General features: G+C 29.5%; 2 protein-coding genes and 1 long non-coding RNA gene across 33 annotated transcripts in view; 1 reads left to right on the top strand and 2 right to left on the bottom strand.

The window, feature by feature from the left end:
• Positions 1-7,885, top strand: part of LOC147806709 (uncharacterized) — a 29,664-nt gene extending 21,779 nt beyond the window's left edge. Inside the window, exon 5 of one of the 2 annotated variants that reach the window (XR_015435070.1) lies at positions 7,743-7,885. This is a non-coding gene — a long non-coding RNA (uncharacterized LOC147806709). Of the gene's footprint in view, positions 1-7,702 lie in introns of both variants that reach the window. The other variant, XR_015435069.1, reaches the window with a different exon arrangement.
• LOC147806710 (uncharacterized) lies at positions 3,700-4,672 on the bottom strand. Its single transcript, XM_087167021.1, has one exon. It carries the CDS (start codon positions 4,670-4,672, stop codon positions 3,833-3,835), a length of 840 nt encoding a protein of 279 aa, XP_087023147.1. The 3' UTR covers positions 3,700-3,832.
• Positions 7,886-8,233: 348 nt separating the features above from the next.
• LOC147806708 (nuclear cap-binding protein subunit 1-like) overlaps positions 8,234-23,045 on the bottom strand; it is a 40,437-nt gene continuing 25,625 nt past the window's right edge. For 12 of the 30 annotated variants that reach the window (XR_015435036.1, XR_015435038.1, XR_015435039.1 and 9 more), the window contains 3 exons: positions 22,026-22,144; positions 20,664-20,767; positions 18,373-18,475 (listed from right to left, as the gene is read on the bottom strand). Coding sequence is in view for 6 of the 30 variants with exons in the window: in XM_087167022.1 (XP_087023148.1) it covers positions 8,653-9,345 (693 nt within the window). In the remaining 24 variants the exon portion in view is untranslated. Of the gene's footprint in view, positions 16,132-18,372; positions 18,476-20,663; positions 20,768-22,022; positions 22,145-23,045 lie in introns of those variants that run through there. The other 18 variants (XR_015435046.1, XR_015435045.1, XR_015435047.1 and 15 more) reach the window with 4 other exon arrangements.

Below are 23,045 nucleotides of genomic sequence, written 5' to 3'. Positions count from 1 at the left end.
AACCTAAGCCACTTTTTGAAACGTTCCCTTATTGAGACCGGAGTAGTATTTCCCTCTAAGCTAATTTTCATTGGTTGTCAAAACCACAAATGATCAAAACTTGAACCCTGTATTATTCATCAATACTCGTACTCTCATATCATTGGTATGCGAACTCGCCATCATTTGATTAACATTATCATCATTTAATAATTTATCGATTTCACTTTTTAAGACAACTTTTAAGAGGATTTCAAGGTGTAATTTTATTTCCTCTAATCACTAATTAATGAGGACTCCAATGTGTAGTGAGAACAAGGATGACGATTTAAAACTTAATATAAATTTATTAAAACGTAACAAGTAACAAGTTTGTGTGCGACCGCTCGCTGAGGGGATACTCACTGGAATGGTGTAAAAACCTTAATCCCGGCCTCTCAGGGTAGGCTGAAGAGGCACAATTTGGGGGCTTGATCTAAAAATAGATCTTCCAGAAGGGAATCGCTACAGAGTATCCCCCCAGTGACTTTGTCACGATACAAGAAATTTGCATTTCTACAATTTATATGCTATATATAACATGTTTTGAGTTTTATGACATTTTGATAATGGAAATACATGTATAAATATATACAAATGAAATATAAAAGAATAAGATAAATGCATAATGTTTTCATAAAGATTCTTGAAAAAAATTATATATATGTACAATAGGAAGATTTATAAATGGCATATTCATCAGTTAGATGTTTGGGAAACCGTACATGCCGACCAGATCTGGTGAGAATAGGTTGTTGCTCTTGTGTTTCTGACAACGGAGTAATCCTTAATGGAGTGGAATTTTGTTGAATTACATTTGAAATTTGGAATGCAGGTTTAAGCCTGTCTATAGAAACTGTTGTCTTTTTTCCATTAAATTCAATTACAAATATTTTATCAGACCTTTCTATCACCAGATGAGGTCCGGTGTATGGTGGTGTTAAAGGTGGTTTGACAGAATCAATTCTTAAGTAAACATGCGAACAAGTTTGTAAGGACTGATGAATATAAAGTGATTGTTTGCCATGATACTGAGGAGAAATAGGACTTAAACTATTCATTGTGTGTTTAAGCTGTGCAACATAATTTTCTGTTGGTGATGACAAATCATTTGCACAATTAAAAATGTCAGATGGCAAGCGAAGAGTAGTGCCGTACACCAGTTCAGCTGACGATGCATTAATATCAGCTTTAACAGCTGAACGTATGCCCAGTAGGACGACAGGTAATATTTCTGTCCACCTAGGAGTATTATGGGCCATGATAGCACTTTTTAAATGCCTATGGAATCGCTCTATTATGCCATTTGACATTGGATGATAGCTTGTACTATGAATCCTATGTGCACCTATCATGTCTGTAAGTTCGCGAAATAAATTTGATTCAAAATTCCGACCCTGATCAGTTGTGATTGTTAATGGGCAGCCAAACCGAGTTATCCACCCATTAACTAATGCTTGACATGTTGTTTTCGCCGTCATATCCTTAGTTGGTATGACTTCGGGCCATCTAGTAAAACGATCGGTTATGGTCATGCAATATTGAAAATTATCAGAAATTGGGAGTGAACCTATAAAATCGAGATGAATATGGGCAAATCGAGCATCTGGAAGGGCAAAAGTACCTATTGGAGATTTAGTGTGTTTGTGAATTTTAGCACGTTGACAATTTTGGCAAGATTTTACTGAGTTTTTTATGAATTTATTCATATTAGGCCAAACAAATCTTTTTGAAATCATTTTAGTTGTTACAGAAATGCCAGGATGAGAAAGGTTATGTATATGGTTAAATATAATATCGCGATATGATTCAGGAATAAATGGTCTAGGAATGCCTGTGTCTAGATTACAGTAAAGATTAATATTTTCAAGGGGAAAATAGTGTTTTTCTAACTTTAAAATTGGTGTTGATTGCGAAAGAATATTTTGTAATTCTAAATCCTTGAGTTGTGCATCCGCTAATTTTTGATAATTTAGTGGTTCACAAGAAATTGTGTTTATCTCGATTCTAGACAGGGCATCAGCAACTATATTGCGTTCGCCTTTAATAAAAAGTATATCGGTTGAGTATTGGCTAATAAAATCAAGATGGCGCAATTGCCGAGGCGAACATTTATCGGTTTTCTGTTTGAAGGCATATATTAGAGGTTTTTGATCTGTATAGATGAAAAACACTCTACCTTCAAGCATATGCTTAAATTTCTTTATAGATGAATATATAGCCAATAACTCCCGATCATATGTAGACCAATTAATTTGAGATTTGCTTAATTTCGTTGAATAAAAGGCTATAGGTTCCCACTGTTTTTCTGATAATTGCATGAGGGATCCACCAACAGCTACACTCGATGCATCTACCCATAAGCTTAATTGGGCACCTGGAATAGGGTGTCTAAGAAGGGTTGCTTCAGCCAAAGCTTGTTTTGAAGCAATGAATGATATATTTGCATCATCATTCCATTTTAAATGCTCCGTATCGGTAGCTTTGGAACGAGGATGTTTTTTCTTGTTTTTGATACCCTCTAAAAATTTAATTAAAGGTGCAAGAATATCAGCAGCTTTGGGAATACATCTGCGATAGAAGTTAAACAGTCCTAAATAGCGACGCAATTGGGTTAATGTTTGTGGTTGGGCAAAATCAAGAATACATTTTACTCTATCAGGTAGCGGTTTGATACCCGCACAGGACAATTTAAATCCTAAGAATTCAAGAGTGGATACACCATACTGACATTTTTGAGTATTTATGCAAAGACCGTATTCATCTAATTTGGCAAATAATAAGTCTAAATGATGCAAATGTTCTGTCTCATTATCCGATGCAATTAATAAATCATCAATAAATGCGTAAACGAATGGTAAGTCCCTAATGATCTCATCAATAAAGCGTTGAAAAGTTGACGATGCATTGGTTAGACCGTATTGCATTCGTAAACTTTCGTACAAGCCGAATGGTGTGCAAATAGCAGTTTTGTGCACATCCGCAGGATTAATTGGAATTTGATGAAACGCTTTGACAAGATCAATATGGCTATACACCCGTTTACCATGTAATTCAGCTGTGAAATCAGTTATATGAGGGATTGGATATTTATCTTTTATTGTTTGCGCATTAAGAGCACGATAATCCCTGACAGGTCTCCATTGAACAGTGCCTTTTTTGGGTACCATATGCAAAGGTGAAGCATATTGGCTTTTGGATGGACTCATATGACCTAATTCTATCATGCATTGAAATTCATGCCTGGCACTTTTAAGACGATCCGGCGCTAGCCGTCTCGGTTTAGCTACAACTGGAGGACCTTTTGTGTTAATAAAATGTACAGTATTATGTTTAACTGGTTTACTAGGATCAGGAAGTTTAGTAATATTGGGATATTTTAACAATAGTTTACCATATATATTATTTTCAATAACTGATTTCACAGAAAAAATAGAACAATTATACAATTTAGCATGCACTTTTAAATTTGTATAAGTATCAATTAATTTTTTATTTCGGAGATCAGGAGCTAAATTGAAATTATATAAAAAATCTGCTCCAATTATTGAACATGAAATATCACAAATATAAAAAGAAAATGAAAATGATCTCCTTAAACCCAAATTAAGTGTTAAATTTTTACGTCCATAAACGTTAATTAACGTGCCATTGGCAGCACGAAACGTTTGAATTACAGGATTTTGTTTTTCTTTTTTGGTTGCCATTATTAGAGATGCATCACTCCCGGAATCAATCAAAAATGATTGACCCGAATTTTTATCCATTATAAACAAGCGGCGAGATCGATCGGAAGACAAGGAATTACTCGCCGCTATTCCCTGACCACTTGATTTTTTGAAAAATCACAAGGGGGCACGCATTTGCGTGCGTTTTCCTGGAATTTACGATGGTAAAAGCACAACTTCGTAGCACTATTTCCAGATGCAGTGGAGGAAGAGCGAGCGCGCGAAGAGCTTCGAGTATCATTTCGAAACCGAAACCTGCTCCTGCTTCGAAGAAAGTTCACCTCCTTCCGTAATGCTTTCACTTCGTTGTACAGCTGGGAGAGAGAAATTTCATCCTCCCCCGAAGAAGAAGGAGAGAGAACGGGGTGATGAGAGTCCCGCGGGGCTGTAGACCTCTGGGATGAATGGACTGAGGGAAGTGGGGAGTGTAGAGGATTCGAGATCGCTAATATTCTATCAGCAACTTCTGCAGCTTTTTCTGTTGACAAGGGGGAAATCGAAGCAATGATTGTCTGGACGGGGAGAGGCATCGCTTGAATAAATAACTCGAAAAGCAGTTCGTCCTCAATTTTATGATTTTCCGCTCTTCGTTTCATGTCTCGCAAGAGCTCTGTAGGTTTCCGATCCCCAAGATTTTCTCCAGCCAGTAGACGTCTGATTTCTTCTGTTTTAGATTCCCCACATCTTTCGATAATTTTATTTTTCAAATCCATGTAGGGATCAGTTATATCCGGATTCATGATTACATCTCGCACGATCGTCGCAGTATCAGGTGGCAAATGTGCGACGACGTAGTTGTATTTCGTTTTTGCTTCTGTTATTGCCTTTGGAGATGCTAAGGCAAAGGTTGACTCCAGCATGAAGAACCAAAGGGCCGGGTCAGCTCGTATGAAGGGAGGGATCACTACGGCGGCAGCGTCACCCATTGTTCTGGATCAGTAGATTTTAATTTTGTTTATTTTCCGGGTCACCAGTTTAGAGGATTTCAAGGTGTAATTTTATTTCCTCTAATCACTAATTAATGAGGACTCCAATGTGTAGTGAGAACAAGGATGACGATTTAAAACTTAATATAAATTTATTAAAACGTAACAAGTAACAAGTTTGTGTGCGACCGCTCGCTGAGGGGAAACTCACTGGAATGGTGTAAAAACCTTAATCCCGGCCTCTCAGGGTAGGCTGAAGAGGCACAATTTGGGGGCTTGATCTAAAAATAGATCTTCCAGAAGGGAATCGCTACAAACTCTTTGTTAGATGGTCGAACATACTTTATTATTAACAGTACCCGAACCTATTTGATCGCAAATCCGCTATGATTTAATCAAAATTGTAGCCTATATTTTAAATACTTTTCTAACGTATACTCTTACGTACTGTACTTTCGCTCACTATCTTTTTATTGGGAATCGAATCCGCTACCATTTAATCGGTACTCGTACATAAGGCTGGTTTCATTCCCCTCTTAGAGCAGTAGCGCCCTCGTGACGTCATGCCGTAGCACAGTTATTGCGAAAACATCGCGTCATTCTGTAAAAATAAGTTCGACTTTTTCTTGATATTAGCTTACAAACTACTCAATAAACGCATTATTTTCGCTCAAAAATTTTTTCTTGTCCATAATAAAAAAAAAAAATACCATTTTAGACTAATAAAAATATATTACTAGTTGTCATGATATATTACTAGTAGTACATTATAAATATTTGAAACAGTTCAGTTATAACTTTCATTATTAAAAAACAGTGAAGCAAATATCGACACTGTTTTAGCTACATATTGTTTGATAACAATAAGTTGGGAATCCTGATTTTAAAATATGCTGATAAAGGCAATTTGTTCATACTTAATCATTAGGAAACATCAGCCTTTAAGAGCTAAATACTGAAACAAAATAATAATTTGGGTTCATAATAGTATTAGAAATTTTACAATTATTTATAAATATTTAAATTTTAGAGAATATTATTAAAAGAAATGTTACATATTTAGAATAAGAACATTAAAAAATTTGTTACGAAATTAGGAGAATTTCAACTATCAATTATTTATACTATTCCTTTAATTTTCTTGGACTTAAATCCATTTCTCTTTGCCTGCCATTCTCCTTGAAGTAACGAGTCTTTTTCTATTTAGATGGCAAATTCTTATAAAAATTCTTAAACGTATTTCAGATTTATATTAAAACTAGGTCATTCCGTTTGCTACGTTGAATTCGTTCTTTACATAGTTGTTCATTTACTTTAGGGAATATGGGGAAAATTATATTTTTTCCTATTTTGTTTCTATTAGGATTTTTGTAAGTTGCAATCGCGCAATCTAGCATTTCGTTAATAATCGTACCAATTTGGTTACAGCAACAAATTCCAGATTCTGCGTGATTTACTCCCAGCGGACACTTCTGTTTAGCAGTTTTTACCAAGGGTTTCAACTTGACCTAGGTTCCTCAAAATTAACATTTTTCTACGCTATAGGATGTGTCTAACTTTACCAATTATTTTCCTTCCAAGTTAAAAATGTATTTTATGGTTTTGAAAGTTGACACCTACACCAAATAACATTTTACTGACTTCTAAGAAAAAAATTTTACTTTTGAATTATGTTTTTATTTTAAGAATGTAAAACAATGATACATTTCTATAAATAATACATTAATTGCAGGGGAAAAAATTTTCATTTTGCCGAATAAATTTACTATTTTGACCGAATCATAAATTAGCGACAGCAATTATTCTTACATATTTATAATAGGGGGACATCAAAGGCGTCTTATTGGTGATGAAGCTACTATAAATAACATAGTTGTCAACTTCTCCTATTTCCCCTGGATTTATCTTGAGTGTTAGCAACATTTATACTTTCATAATTTATTCAGTGTTTAATATATTTGATTTAAAATGTTTTGCTCGCCCTTATACCCTATCAATTTAACCATCTGTATAAACTATCTGACAATCAATATCGTGCTAAACAAATTTATGATAAGAGTTACGAAATTAAGTATGAGTAAAGTAGTATAAAATCTAAGCCCTTAAGCTTAGCTTAAGTTAAAGCTTAAATTTTATTTTATAACAGTCGTTGAACAGTTAACCCAATTTTATAGATTTACGACTACTAATGCTCAACTCCGTAGCCTTGTAATTTTTAGCTTAATCCAGAAGACAAGGGAACTCCTGGATCGAGCATTGGGAGAAATTTGCCTTCGTGATGGAGCCAATCCGCATTTGCGGTACATGGTGAGGAAGACCGCGAGAACCTCCCACTGTTAGTCTGACGGCAAAGTGACTAATCCACGATCATGGGTTAGTACTGAGGATATTTCACGTCAGCATTGCGGTCGGTGCAAGCCGGTTGCGGGTTTCGAACCCGGTTCGTCTCATTGGAAGGCGAACGCTCTATCCCCTGCGCCATCGCGGCTCTTTAAGTATAAATTCGTGAAATCTCCAAAACATAAACGCGTTTTTTGATAATGCACATGCACATTTTCAGGGGATAAAGCGTTTGCCTTCCAGTATTGTGAACCTGGTTCGAATCCCAACTGTGACTAGTCTATACAAATTGTACACGTCATATTGGACCAGGTATTATATTACCGTGCACCCTACAAAAGAAAATAATTATAGGCTTAATAGGGGGCCCACAATGGGACCCTATAAGTTACTATGTTTGTATATACATAATAGTATGTTGAATATTGCGTTAAAATAATCAAATTTCAATTCGTAGATTTGTAAAATCTCGGAGATATATATAGAAAAATGCACGGCGAATAAAAAAAATCAACTCCAATTGTTTGTAACCGTTTATATTCCGGAAAAACAAATCACGTGACCCTTAATCTGAGTTAAAAAGAAAGATTGAATTTGACGAAATTTGTAATGCAAAATTCATTCAATTTTACAATTTATTAATTTTTTTAAATAATTTATATATGCATACGCTCCTCACACTTTTTTCAGTCCCCAAATGTTTGGTGATGGACATTACTTTAAATTCCAGTAATCTGCACTTGATTCCCCCTTTGACGCATTGATGGCTCTATTGTTATGACATCACCTTCTGGATGGAATTTCTCTGAGAGGACAGGCATCCACAATCATCAAGAGGATTTAACACACAACAGAGTGAACTGTCCCATTGCTGCGTTAGAAGCCGAGCAGAGTGAGCGCAACTACACTGCTGGACAATTGCTAAGGACGGATCACAAATGGCAATGTAACATAACATTAAGCGAGACATGAGGCCTAGTAGGATAAAATATAGTTGCCACACTGCTCAGACATTAGAATAAAGAATATTCATTGTTCTGGAAAGTACAAAAGCTATGAAACATCTGAAAGAAAAAAAATGTTCATTTGGTGCTGCGTACGGAAAAATGGAACAATGCAACTAAATGTCAGCAGGCAAATTGAAGAAAGGTGTAAGTACGGGATATGTCCACCGTGGAGTGTGATGCAACATTCTACACGTCGTATCATACTTTGCACAACATTATCCAGCAGCTGTTAAGGCAATTTATCCCATTCCTCTGTCAGTGCACGGATGAGGGTGTTCTTGTTTGTCGAAGGATAGTTTCGACCAGCAAATTGCCTCCCCTAATATTTTCAATGGGGTTTAGATCTGGAGAACGTGATGGCCATACGAGGCGTTGAATACCCTCGCTGTCTAGACAATCCTGAAAAGCGAGTGCGTTGTCGTCTATAAAAACAAATTTATCACCGACAGCACCAAGGAAAAGACGAACATGAGGAAGTAGAACTTCATCAATGTATCGTTGGCCCGTCATAGTCATGTAGGCACGTGCGGCCATTGATCAGGATGCCGGCCCACACCATGACACTGCATGTCGGATATCGGTCCCTTTCCCGGATATTTTCTGGACGATAACCAGTACCACTCTCGCGCCAGATCAGTTGGCGTCTACAATCCGATGACAGACTGAACCTACTCTCATCTGAGAATAGTACGCATACGCAGTCCAATTGTGATGCTTACGACACCATTGCAAACTGGCAGTACGGTGCTGTCTGGTTAATGGGACACACACAACAGGTCTGCCGGCGTATAGTCCTCCTCCCCTCAAACGTCTAGCAATAATTTTTCGGGAGATCTGCTTTCCTGTGGCAACTGATTTGTCACCTGCTGAGCTGTGGTGCGCCTGTTCCTTTTTTGCTGATAGGAGGATGTATCTGTCTTCTGCAGGCGTCGTACTTCGAACACGACCTCCCCAGAGTCGCGTACTACACATTCCAGTAGTTTTAAATGATTTCCACATCCGTGAAACAACGCTGTGAGCGATGTCGAACTCCCTGGCAACATCTGTTATTTTTCGCCCTTCTTCGATCTTTCCAATAATTCGGCCACGTTTAAAATCATCTAAGTGATATCGGGAAGACATGCTGAAAATTTCAAGTTCGTCAACTAAATCTTTCCTGTAAAACTTTGACTTGAAACAACAACTCTCCACACGCGTCAAAACCTTTAAAGCTTTTATCAGCGCTATCACGAGATGAACAGACGTGGAAAAAAAATTTGCATACGCATACCTCATCTTACTATATCCCGCACTTATTCTAATTTTCCACATTTTGCTTCCTTTCATTTTGTGGTTGCTATGGATGATAGTGTTATCCGTCCTTAGCAATTGTCCAGCAGTGTTGTAAAGAAAAACAATGAGGCAAGTATTTACAATAACAACTTTTATTGCACCTTTCTGTACAAGAACAATGAACTGAATTCTTACTTTATTACATTAAAGGGAAATAGAATTTATTGTCAACTACGGTACATGTATTACGACACATCAAAAGAGATAAATGGAACTTTCCATAAATTTTATATCTTCTTAGACTAGAAACACCATACAAATGACGGGGGGAAAAAACTTGTACTAAAATGGAACATTTTGTTCGTATCAATGATTTCATTTAACAATCTGATTGCTCTGTCAGATACATAAAGTCTTGATAATGCATAAATCCTTGAGGATGTAGTTAATATGCATTTTCAATACGAAATATGATTAATTCAGCTTCTATATTTTACATTGTTAATAAACTGCTCGTGTAAAATATTTTAAAAGCCAATATGCAAAACATGCTTAAATTTTTTTTTTTTTTTAGAGATCAGTAAAGGCGTAATCTTTAGAGCAAATGATTTTTTAAACCTTTGTTTTCTCAAACTTTTTTTATCATTGAGTTCATGAAATTTCAAAAAAAAATTCTTAGACTTTTCCAGAATTCTGGGCTATATTTTATCTATATATGGTAGTATTTTGTCAGAAAAAAATGCTTTTTTTATTTTATTATTTGATGTTTTAACGGATTTTGAGAGTGGGGAAAAACGCAACTAAATGAAGACATTGTGTAAAACTATCAAATTGCGACATCTTTAAAAGGACTCATTTTAATACCTGTTTATAAAAATAATAATAAAATAAAATTATATAATAATAAAATAAATAAAAAATTATTCGCAATTCAATATTTAGTTAAAGTTCCCTGTAAAAAAATCAACAGTAACATTTTCTGTTATGTTAAATATAATAAATAACTTTATAAGTCAATTTGATAATTACTTAGGACTTCCTAAGTTTATGAAATGCAACTGAAATGTAGTTTCATAAATTATAACTATTTCAATAAATTTTGATTATTTTTTAGAACATAAGCTATTATATTTTATTCAAGAATTGTATAAATTCAAATTATTAACAAAAATCTTTTAACAATGTATAAACTTTACTTTCCAAAAATATTTTGAAAAAGCCATAGTAACTTAAAAAAGAAGATAATATTAAGGGTAATTTTAAACCAAAAAAAAAAAAACATTTCTTGTTTTGAGAATTTTTTTTTGCCTCTGAAGAATCTCTGTGAAGAAAAATAAATAAAAATGAAAAATTAATGTTTGATAGGTCAAACCTTCTGAAAGACCAATTTGTTTCTCTTGGTTATTACAAATGTTTTTCTTGGTTAGACTTGAGTTATTACAAATTGACTGTAGATAAATAATTTTTATCAATGACAAGTTTAACTACATTTTGCAAAAAATTATTTTCTTAAAAAGACTTCATAATAAAAAGGTCACTTGAAACAGGACTTTAACCAAGACTTCATGAATCCTGTAATATATTAAAGAAGCACTTTCAATAAAAAAAGAGATAAATAAAAAATCTCATGTTTATAAAATAAAGCAAAATCATACTTTCTTTTTAAATGAAAGAAAAAAGCATTAATTTGAATGAGCAAATTGCTCATGATGTCAGATTATTATTTCTGGATACAATTCTTTAATAAATTTTATATATAAGTTAAAAAATATATTTGAATCAAATAGCAACATTTCAGTTTTTTTCCCATTCCCTTATTTACAAAAGTTGAAATAAATTTGTAAAGAAAAAAAAAAAGATTTAAACACAAGACACAGGAAAGTAAAATTTCAAAAGCTATAATAATTCCATTATAAGTTTATTTTCCGACTTAATAAATCAAATTTATGACAAAACAAATCAACAAAAATGAGTACAACAAAAATACACAAGACTGAAATTGCAAATAAGTCAGATTTAATTTAAATGTACTCCTCGAAAATGTGCATATTCATAAGGGGCAGTACATTGCAAAAATCAGGCATGTAAAATTAAATTCTTTGTGTTATGCATTCAGAAATTCAATATTGAATATTTTAATAAGTAATTTAATTAAAGATTAGTAAGAGAAAATAAACAGAAATGCTAAACTAAAACAAACTGAAAAATATTATGAGAAATATATTACTTTTATAATAATAATATGATTAATAATAATAAAGATTACTAAATAATAATCATTATATAGTAATCATTATTATTAATCATATTATATTATTTTCTAAATGATAATTCTTATATAAATGATAACTATTATATAACATAATATAAATGATTACTATAATAATAAATGATATAATGAATGATTCAGGGTTAAATTTTTTTTGGAATCAAATGAAATAAAGACGTTTCTTGACATTTTTATAAAACTCAAAATTAATATCCAAAGTAGAACTTTTTTACACTTCACACAAAATACAAGATCACTAGGTATATTTATACATAAAAATCGATTATTTAAAAAATATTTTAATTTTCCTTAAATTCTGTTGTGTCAAGTAAGTCATCTGCACCTTTATCTATAGAAACAATTTACAACAACCAATTATGATTTATCCTTATTTGTGAAGTATTGATGCAACAACACTACAGTTTCACATTAACATAGATGATAAAACTTCATTCTTTTTTTCAAATAACTGGCTAAAACATTACAAACATGAAATCTACGTGCAAATAAACGTGTTAGCATGAAACACTAATTATAAACAAATAAAAAAACTGTTAAAATGTAAACTTCTAATTGGGTATGATTGTTTTGAAAATTAATCTTTAATGCACAAAATAAGCTTTATCAAGCTATTTATAGTATATTTGAATTAAAATTCTAGAAATATCAAGTATATTTGAATTAAAATTCTAGAAAAATTGAGCATAATTCTTTTTTTTTTACTAATTATTTATTTAGACACAAATTCTAATATAAGTAAGCCACAACTTAAATAAAAAGCATTAATAAATATGCAAAATAATAAAAAAATATAAGATCACACAATCTTAATAAATGATCACACAACTGAAATAAAATAATTTTTACTTAAAATAAAAGAACTTTTTTCCTTCACAGTAAAAGTTATTAAAATTAAGCGTACCTAAGTAATAAATTTTATCTCCAAAAATACCTCATAGTTGGTTAAATACATTGAATGCATTTTGCACATAAAATAATTAACCTTAATAAATGTTTTATGGGTAAATAGTGTTTGTAGTATTCAGTTTAATTAATGCACAATGACATCAAAAATAAATAAAAATAATGTATACTTTGTCAATTAAAAATAAATACTAAGTCCTGCACTTTTTATGTAACTGTAAAACATAATTGTTATAAAAAATTTGCTAAAAATTAAGCATGTTTTAAAGATATTTGCATTAGAACAAAACACATAACAAATTTTTAGCAACTGTAATCAAATTTCTACAGACTCTGACAATCATTATCTTTAAAAATTAAGTACACAATTTTTCGCCACACATTCATTGTAAATGTTTAACTAAAAAGCCTTACGACAGTATTAAAGCTAGTAATTGATCAGATTTCAATTTTAATTGATATATAATAGTACTTTTTTATTCATTTTAATGTAATATAAAAAAAGAAAGTTGAAGTAAATTTTCTTTACCTACTAAAGGATCACTTTAAAAGGTACATTTTATATCAACTAATTGGAAAATTTTAAAAATTAGGTATGTTATAAACACTGATCACCATGATAGTTTTAATAGAATGATTTTTAAAACAATTTTTACTTTATTTAAACTATTCAACTCCAAAATTTCACTAATAAATTAGAATCAGATTAGGAACAGTCACTATTGTAATAAAACTTAACAACCAAGAAATAAAATTATTTTCACATATTTTTGGCAAACACAAAATAAATTTTGAAATACAATGGGAAGACACTTCAAAATATTAGAGTAGAACCCTAATTATACAACACCCAGGGGACTAGGGGTGTGTTAGAAAACTGAAATCCTTTTTTGACCTTTTTATGTCAATTTTATAAGTGTGAGTAAAATTACTCAAAGCAATTAGTAATGATAATAAAGTTTAATAGAATCCCTTATCAGGCATGGGAGTAGGAAAAAAACAAAAAGTTTGAAAATATCTATCAATACAAATAATGAAAAAAAAAAAAACAATAAAAAGGCATGTCAAACTACTTTTCCCAAAAAGCAAATATTTTAATTATTTAGATACTTGTTTAAAGTTTTTTTTTCTTTTACTTCATCTACAATTTGAGAGTCTAACAAAAGTTTTTTTTAAATAAATCATGATTGATTAAGTAGAATAAAATTATATTAGAATAAAATAGCAAAACATTGTAGAAATATTATTTTTTTAAGAAATCAATATTTAATATAGCATTTTTTTTCTTCTAAAGCTTAGAAGCTTTATGCCTGTCTTACCTGTGTTTCATTTTTCTGACATAAATAATAGAATCTTATGACACAATATAATGATAAAAAAGTCATTCTCAATTTTTTTGGGTCATTTCCTAGGAGTTTTTCAGAATTATCATCATAGTAGTAATTTGATATAATTTAATGAGGAGTTTAATGACTAAAAAGGAACAATGCATCAGCTAGAATGCAATACAGTTTAACAAGCGTTGAAAGAGGTGTCGGATACCTGAGTAGATGAGGCGTTGAATAATTAAGGTTCTGCTGTATTTTACATATAAATGAAATATATTTGTCAATAATTTATAATGAGTTTTAAACTTTTAATTAAATAATAAACAAATAGAGCAACATGGCATGCAAAACACAAATACTAAAAACCAGTTTGCTGAAAAATTAATTCACGAATTATTAAAGACCAAGAATTTCTTTTGATCATTTAACAATGAATTAACAATTAAAATTACATGTGTTTTTAAAATGATCATAATTAGGGTTGCAAGTTCATCGTCAAATTTCACATAAAATTTAGAAATTTCCGAGGAATACAAATATAAGCACGTAAACGAGCAGAAAAAAAGTGTTTGATTTAATTTAATTTTATGTAACGTTAAATTTATTCATATAAACAGAATTTCAAAGAAACATTGCAAATTGCTAAATTATTCTTGATATGTTTTTCCTTTCATCAAATATTTGTTTGCTAACATTTCTATACGTTTTTTAATGCAAAGTTTTTATAAATTTTACAGTCCTGGACATATAGCCAGTGTTAACCCCTCACTTAGTTAATTGTCATTTCAATTAATTTCTGGTAAAGTAAGAGCTTATTGCACTATTTGGAAGGCACGTTGCTCTTATTAATTTATAATTGAAAAGATAGTCCAAATTTATTAAGTAAGGTGATCTTACTATCTCTGAACTATTTTCATGTGAAATTGCTATTAATCTATTTTCCTAAACATTTTATCAATAAAAAATTATCAATTTTAAAGCTGCAGAGAAGTACTAATTGTTGTTAGAATTAGTGTTGAATTAGAATACCAAGGTGAAAAAACTTCTCCATTCAAACAATTTTTACACAAATCACAGCACTTCAAAAAATTTCTGGATTTAAGAACAATAAAACATGGAGATCAGCATGAAAATTAACTCCCTGATAAATTCGCAACCCTAATTATAACACATACAACTTCAATGACTTTTTCATGACTAGTAATTGACTAGTCTACTATAATAAATCTGAATAAGACTAAAAATAAATACTAACGGGAAATATAACACATTCCAAAAATGGTTAACAAAAATATGTAAATACAACGATACATAAACAAGTTGAATTCAGAGAATAAACAAAATCAAAATAGTTACTAAAATCCTATTTCAATCTATTAAAATAGAATTTTTATTAAAAAATAAAATGAGATTCTATAAAAAGACATGACTAGAGTAAAAGACATAAAAAGATATTCCAAAATAAATTGCAATTTACCTGTCTGTACTGCTTATAAAATATTGAAACATGAATTTGAATAAAATACCAGGATGTTATTCACCAATTAATAACTGTATAATATAAATAAAATTTTAATAACTGCATAGAGCAACTGTTCTCCATGAACACATATAAGATTTTTCGAAGTAAAAACGTAACAAACTATCATATATAACCATATTTTAATTCAAGCAATAACTTCTCAAACACTAAAATAAATAAATTTCAGTTAATTTTAACGAATAAAGGCAAGCAATGTTAAAAGATTTGTTAAACAATGAGAATGACTATAATAATCGGTAATTAATGAATTTATATCTTTTCTAACGTCATACAAAAAAAAAATATTCATATGATTTAAAGAAATAATAGGAAGTTAAATTGATACTTATATTAACATGCACAAAATTCCAGTTTAAGCTAAAATTTATTTAAAGAAAAGTCAAAAATTAAATTCTCCTTTTATAAATAGGCCATTTGCCTAAGTGGACCATCAAATTGTTGTACCAAAGTGGTCAACTTGCATAGTTAAAAGAAGAAAGAAAAAAAACCTTTCAAACTGGGATTGCCAATTATTTCGGAATATCTTTTGAACACTCTTAATGCTATTATTAGTTTAAATGTGAAATATAGATTTCTTTTAGATGGGAAATAAAATTGATTGGAACTTTCCTTGCTTGAGACAAAATTACAGTGTGAAAACACTCCAGTCAAAAATTGGATGATAGTAACCAATAAATGCTGCACTAATTATCCACAAGAAAGGAAATCATCTCCAAAATGGGGAAAACGGTGAGGGATGACATAGATCTACTTCTCCACTGCTCACATTCTGTACCCTTTAAAAAGAAAACACTTCATATTAAAAAAAAAGAAGCTTAAATAATAAATTTGCATGTTAAGGAATAGGTACACATGTTAGAATTTAAGAAATACATTTATATGTTAAGAATGTCTTAAAGACAGTTCTTTTAAAAGGGCTATACTTTGCACTATCTATAATAAAATGAAGAGTTTGTCTCTCTCATAACTCAAGAATCATTGAATGTATCATTCCAAAATTTGAAAAGTGGCTATAAGGGCAACTTTAGCCTCCAATGCTAAAATTCGCTCCAAATTTTAGGAAGCTTTAATATAGATACTATAAAAAAAGGTTTTTAACAGTCTTGTTAAATGGAACAGTCTTAGAGAAAATTGTGTGTGGTAAATTTTGACTATTATGAGTTGACCTTGGGCAACAGCCTCATGCTAAATAATTCAGAATACTGTTAATCTTTAGTTTTACAAGACGAACCATTTAAAACATGCCCTGCTGAATCTACTAACACAAAGTCACCGGAAAGGAAAAAATATAAGAATAAAATTAAAAAATGAAAGGCTTTTTAGTTTTATTAATATGCACTATAATGCAACACTAGATAAGTTATATTTTACTTGTGAAAATTAATTTAAGAAAAAGTAATCTAGTGTTTAAATACACGTTAAAATGTAACAATTGAAACAGCAGCATTATTTCAACCAGAAAAGGAAAAAAAGATTAAATGCTTTAAACATACTTATCTATCCTTAACATAATTTGCAAACATTCTAAAGCATATTTTAATGATTTTATGAAATATATTTGAAACAAAATGCAGTTTACTTACACATGGCAAATTAATAGTCTAAATCGTGTAATAATTAGTAACTTTCACATAGTCTAAATAACATAATTCATACTAATACATCACATAATTCATAATAAAGTGATTAGATGTGACTACAATCTCGATAATTTTTTTATAAGTTTATTGTTAACAATAATCTGACATCTTAAAATGTAATAACAAAAATTATTCTAGGTTATTTTTGAAAATAGAAAGGTATTTTTGTATAAATAGTAACATCTAAAGTACATAACATAGAGCATAAAACATCTTCATGTTTGACATTACTTAGTATTTAAACTGTTACATCTTCCATATACAAGCTTTAAGGCTTTTTAAATTAAGTAAAATTAAGGATGTTTATACTTTGAAAAGTTTATTGCGTCAAAATATATAGCATATTTCAAAAGCCCAAATTCAACTCTTCTTTCAATTGAAGAACTTAGTGAATGAAGGTTCCAAGCTAAAATATTTAATGAAATTGAGAATTTTCTGGAAAAGAACTTATTTAAGTTCTACCTAATTATATAATATTAATTTAGTATTTTAATTTGCCATCTTTAAATTTTGAAAATCTCAAAGGATGAAAGTACTAATTGACAATCTTCAGGTTTTTACGGAATGAAAGAAATTACAAGCGCATTTGGATACTTACAGTGAACCAGTAACCATTAAAAGTCTATCTTATGACAGAAAATTAATATGCCAAGAGAATAAATGCTAAATAGTTAAAACTAATGTTTGGAATTTATCAAGATTTTGTCAATTGGAAGCTGCAGGACAGGAAATAAAGGTCAGGCTAATACTTTACTTCCTAATGTCAATGTAAAATGAAATGGAAAAATAAATAAATAAAAAATTAGGTAAAACTGTAAAAGCTTTTTATATATTTTATTTGATGACTAAATTTTACGTGCAATCATTAAAGTAAACAAGTTTTAAATACTTGTATATTTTTTATTTAAAAAATATACAAGTTTTATTACAAAATGTGCAATTTATTATTTCTGAAACAATTTTAAAGATGCTACTAACTCATTGGGAAAAAAAGGGCTAAGAACACTTGAATAAACTAAACATCACGTTAACACAAACTAAAAAAATTCAAAGTGAATTCAACTATGTTTTCTTATGAAGCTAAATTAAGTTCTGAAAATTTTACATTAATATGCAACTGCCAAAAACAACAGGTTCACCAAAGTTTGGGAATTTTTTGGATTTTTATACAATTAAATAAAATTTCACACAGAATTTCTTCAGCAATTCTCCAACTTATTCCACATCATGGACTAAACAAACACATACATTGAAAATTAAAAACTTGCCTTTGATGGGTGATAATAAAACATAGAAACAAAATAATAATATATACAAAAAAGATTTAACCTAGATGCAAACAGTTATACGGATCAAATCTTTTAAATGACTAATTACCTTCTGCAGTTTCTTTTTAGCATCATTTACTTGTTTTTCTTGATTAGTCACATAACGAATCATTTTACACATTGTTAAATGAAGTATCTCCCATATATAAGCTCTACAAATAAAATAAAAAATCAGTTCTATTTACACATTTTTTTCAGCAAATATACAATATAGCAAAGGAAATATTTGGAAACCAAACGCTAAAACTAATAAAGATGTAATTTTTAAAAAGCAAAATTTATAATGTCTAATTACAAATATACCAGCTTTAGGAAGAAAAATTTATTTTAAAAGTAATTCAGTAAAAAAATTCTTAAAAATAATTTAAAGTTACTACTTAAATTACTCAGAGTATCATTTTTAAACTAAAATGAAAATTACAAAGTTACAAAACAAAACAAAAAAAAATTTTATTTATGACATAATGATATTTAAGTATGGTCTAAAAGTTTAAAGGCACAGGAACCAAAATAGGCTAAACTACATAGGGGTTATAAATAGATATTGAATCAAAAAAGAAATAGAAAATCAACTGGGTAGTGTGAGATCATTGAACTTGTGTTTACCTAAACAAGACAATTTGCGCGATATTTAATCTAACACCCAATACATTTAGCTCATTTCTTATTATTTAATAAATAATTTTATATTAAATAATTTTATTAATAAATAATATAAAATTTACATTACTATTTTCTTAATAAATCAGTTGATATTTTTTATTTTAAAAATGGGAAAAGAAAAATCCATAAAATTCATATAAAAATTAACACTTATAAAAAATCTTAAAATTTCACATATAATAAAATAAATAAACATATCTTACAAATATAACATATGTCACAGAAAACAAACTAAGCTCCAAAACAAGTTAATATAGATACATACATATTTATAAGAAAAATATAAAATGAAAAAATAAAGAGCTTAAAACAAAATGTACACATAGATTAAGTTGATATAAAAATTCATCACAAAACATATACATATATACTTGTTTAACTAAGTAAACTGTGCTTTTTTCGGAGTTTTTATGCCACTAAAAAAGACCAGTTAAAATAATTTTTCAAAACTTGAGATAATATAAAAGAACCATAATGTTGTTAATTAATTACAGTGTATGATTGAATATTAGGAACAATATAGAACAGCACAGTTTTGCACTTTCGAAATTTGTTTGTTTGAAGAAACAGCTTTAAACTTTAGAAGTATGAAGAACAATAATTTTAAACTACTTAGAATAATCAATATTCAAATTTTTATGTTTCTTTATTTTAAACTTTTACAATCAAATACTTCCTTTAATATTATTTTGAACAAATCTCACAAATTTATAAAATATACTAGCTAAAAAAAGATTTAGCACAATCATTAAGAAATGCTTAGTAATTTTGAACTTATATTATTTTGGGTGATATAAATAGATGCCTCTTATGACAGTTTCTACTAATAATATTTGGAGTCTTATGGACTATTTTATTCATCTCTAATCAAAACAAATCCCTGTGCTCGGTATTATACTTTATCAAATTACTGATAAAAAAAAACTAATGTATTTTGTTATGTCTAAGCTATTATGCATATTAAATGCTATGTAAAATAATGTACATATAAAACTAACAGCGTAAAACCGGAGATCGATTGTATATGTATGTATATATATACACATACAGGGTGTTCCATAAATGTTGTGACAAACTTTTAGGGGAATAGGGCATGTCATAAGGATTAAGAATTACTTAGGAAACCATGACCAGAAATGTTATTGTATGCTGCTAAGGGGGCATTCTCATTATGAACTGTTACCTCCTGTGCCCATGAACATCAATTACTTTTATTTATCTAAATTATCTTCATTTTTTTGTTTTCTATTAATTATTGTACAACATTCTAATAAGTAAAATATTAGCTGTTTTATTGTAATTTAATGATTGGGCAACTAACTGGACAAGCTTGCCTAATCATTAAATTATGATAAAACAGCAGTTCGTAAGCTTATTTTAATGGAACTCTCAACAATAATTAATAGTAACATAAAATTAAAATATTTTAGAAAAAGTTCAAGAGCACAACATGTCCATAATAAAGCGCCCCCAGCAGTGTATGATGACATTTACGATTATGGTTTCTAAGGTAATTCTCAAATCTTATGATGTGCCCAACCTACTTCCCACAGAAGTTTGTTGCAATATTTAAGGGACGCTCAGTAGGTATATATGTACACACATATACATACATTAAAAATTCATATAAACAAGTAATAAGTCAAATGTCTCGTAGTAATAATAAAGAATACTTGCTTAGGAAATTCTGAAGACATCTCTTTGGAAAAGAGCCAACTAACTACAGAAGAACATTCAACTATTTTACCTTTCAAAAACTGCGTAACTAACCCTACCATCATCTGAAACAAAATCAAAATAATAAAAATTATCTTTAGAAGCATGTAATGAAACATTTTTATAAACAGGGTGCAGCAAAACAAATTTAAAAAAAACCTGGACAAACAATATTTAATCTAATTTCATTAAAAATAAATAAATTAACAAAATATAATAAATAATAATAAAAGTAGACTTTTACTAATTAATAAATTTAATTGATTTCAAAGTGACTGCTTTTTGCAGAGATGCAGTGGCTTAAACACTTCAGCAATGGACCACAAGTCTTCTACCTTTTATCCATTTTACTCCTGCTGAAGTGATTACTCTTTCAGTGGGTCCAAACTTTTGTATGCATCAGTCATCAATAATTAGTGTTGAGGTGTCAACAACAAAAATAAATTTAACAGGAAAAGAAAAGAAAATGCAATAAAGAATAAAATGAACAAACCTGTTGACGAGCATGCCAGAGTTCAAACATGCTTTGCAAAATACAAATTTGGGCTTCTTCTGATGTGGATAAGACTTTAAAAACTGATATCCACATAAAACATATTGAAATTTACTTAAATACAAAAAAACGAGAAAATAATTTATCTTATATAAACCACCAATTTGAACATCTGCTTGTTTCTGACAGGAAAACAACCCTATGATAATTCATATATCAATAATTTCATGACAAATAAAAAGTATTTATTATCAATATTTTATTTTTAACCTGATATTTAGAGCACCTAGTTTTTAAGAATCATATTGTATTATAACAATACGTATTACAAAAATCAGGAAAACAAATATATATATGTATATATTTGTTTATATATACATATATATATATATATTATATATGTGTGTGTACAAATATATATACACACACATATATAATGAAACTTAAAATATAATAATAAACAGGCAATAAAAAATCAAAACCAATTACTGGTGCAGAAAATTAGTTAAAAAATTAGGCACACGAAAAACAATAAGTAATTTAGATTTAGATAAAAGTAAAGAGTTTGATGACCCAGCAGGAATAGGCCATACATTGAAAATGAAATAGCATTAAGTAGGATCACGTGGGGTAAAGTGGGTACATGGTATAAAGTGAGGATATGTTAAAAAAACCCACATATTTTCTTCTTCTAAATTGAAATAATTCATTTAATATTTTTCAAAACATTTACTGGGATTGCAGTAAGCATTTTTATAAACATTTGCCGAAATTTGAAATTAAAGATCATATAAAAGTTTTAATAACAACAATAAAAAAAAAGTATGTACCATCATCTTCTTGGAGAGGATTGGGCAAGTCTTTGATAAGTAACAAGGCCTCTTCCGCAGTGCACTTCTCTTTCAGTGCTGAGTCAACTGCTGAGCTGCAAAATTGCCTGGCAACACTTCTGAAAATCCACAAAATAATGCTGTATTTTTCTTTTTAATTAAAAATTTTTAACATATTTACAAATCTCACATAATTTTAACTTGATTATTCTATTCTAAAATAGTTTTTGGTTTGGAAAATATTTATTATAATGCAATATTAATTTTAATACAGCATTGCATGTACTCAATGTTTACCAATCAGTGAACTGTGACCCGGAAAGAAAGTTGAAAGTTTCTAAGACTAATTTTTTAAAAAAGTCTTGTCCTAAGTTATTTAGTAATTAAACAAATAAAATGGAAATTTTTTCACGAAAATGAGTCAAAAATACAAAATATTAACTGATATACTATAGACTTTGGATGATATTATAAAAGATAAAAATATAACAAATCATTTCAGTTTACTTCACAATCTAAATTATATCATTGTTACATATAGAGATTAGTTTACTCTTTTATATATATATGTGATGTAAATGACACAAAACCCAATTATTATGAGTTTCTTCTTGACTTAAGATTTTTTTTTATTCATTAATTTCTAAAACAAAATTACGGATTTAATACTTTTAGAAAGAAAAAAAAAATTTCAAAAGTGAATACCTAATTTCTTAAGCTGTACACACAAAGTTCGATATAAAAAAAATCCTTCTAGTATTATCTTTGTTTTTTTTCTTTGTACAGCCGTTGCCAATAGTAACACAATGTGCATCATGAAAAATTACTCAGTCAGATTTCCCATTACAAATATTTTTATAATTACAATTTTTTCATTTCAGACAGCCTTAAAAATTTTTTTAAACAAAAATGTAAATTCACCAAAAGATATAACTTTCCTCCTGATTCTGACTCATTAATTTTATATGCAAATATATTAGAATTGGTGAAACTTGACAAATGTGTTTTTCAACTTTTTTT

This window comes from Parasteatoda tepidariorum, chromosome 7, assembly GCF_982258835.1.
Source record: "Parasteatoda tepidariorum strain Cologne lab strain chromosome 7, Ptep-v5.0, whole genome shotgun sequence".
NCBI classification, from domain to species: Eukaryota; Metazoa; Arthropoda; class Arachnida; order Araneae; family Theridiidae; genus Parasteatoda; species Parasteatoda tepidariorum.
Note: the sequence above shows the minus strand (reverse complement) of the source record. Positions and strands in the feature narration are given on the sequence as shown.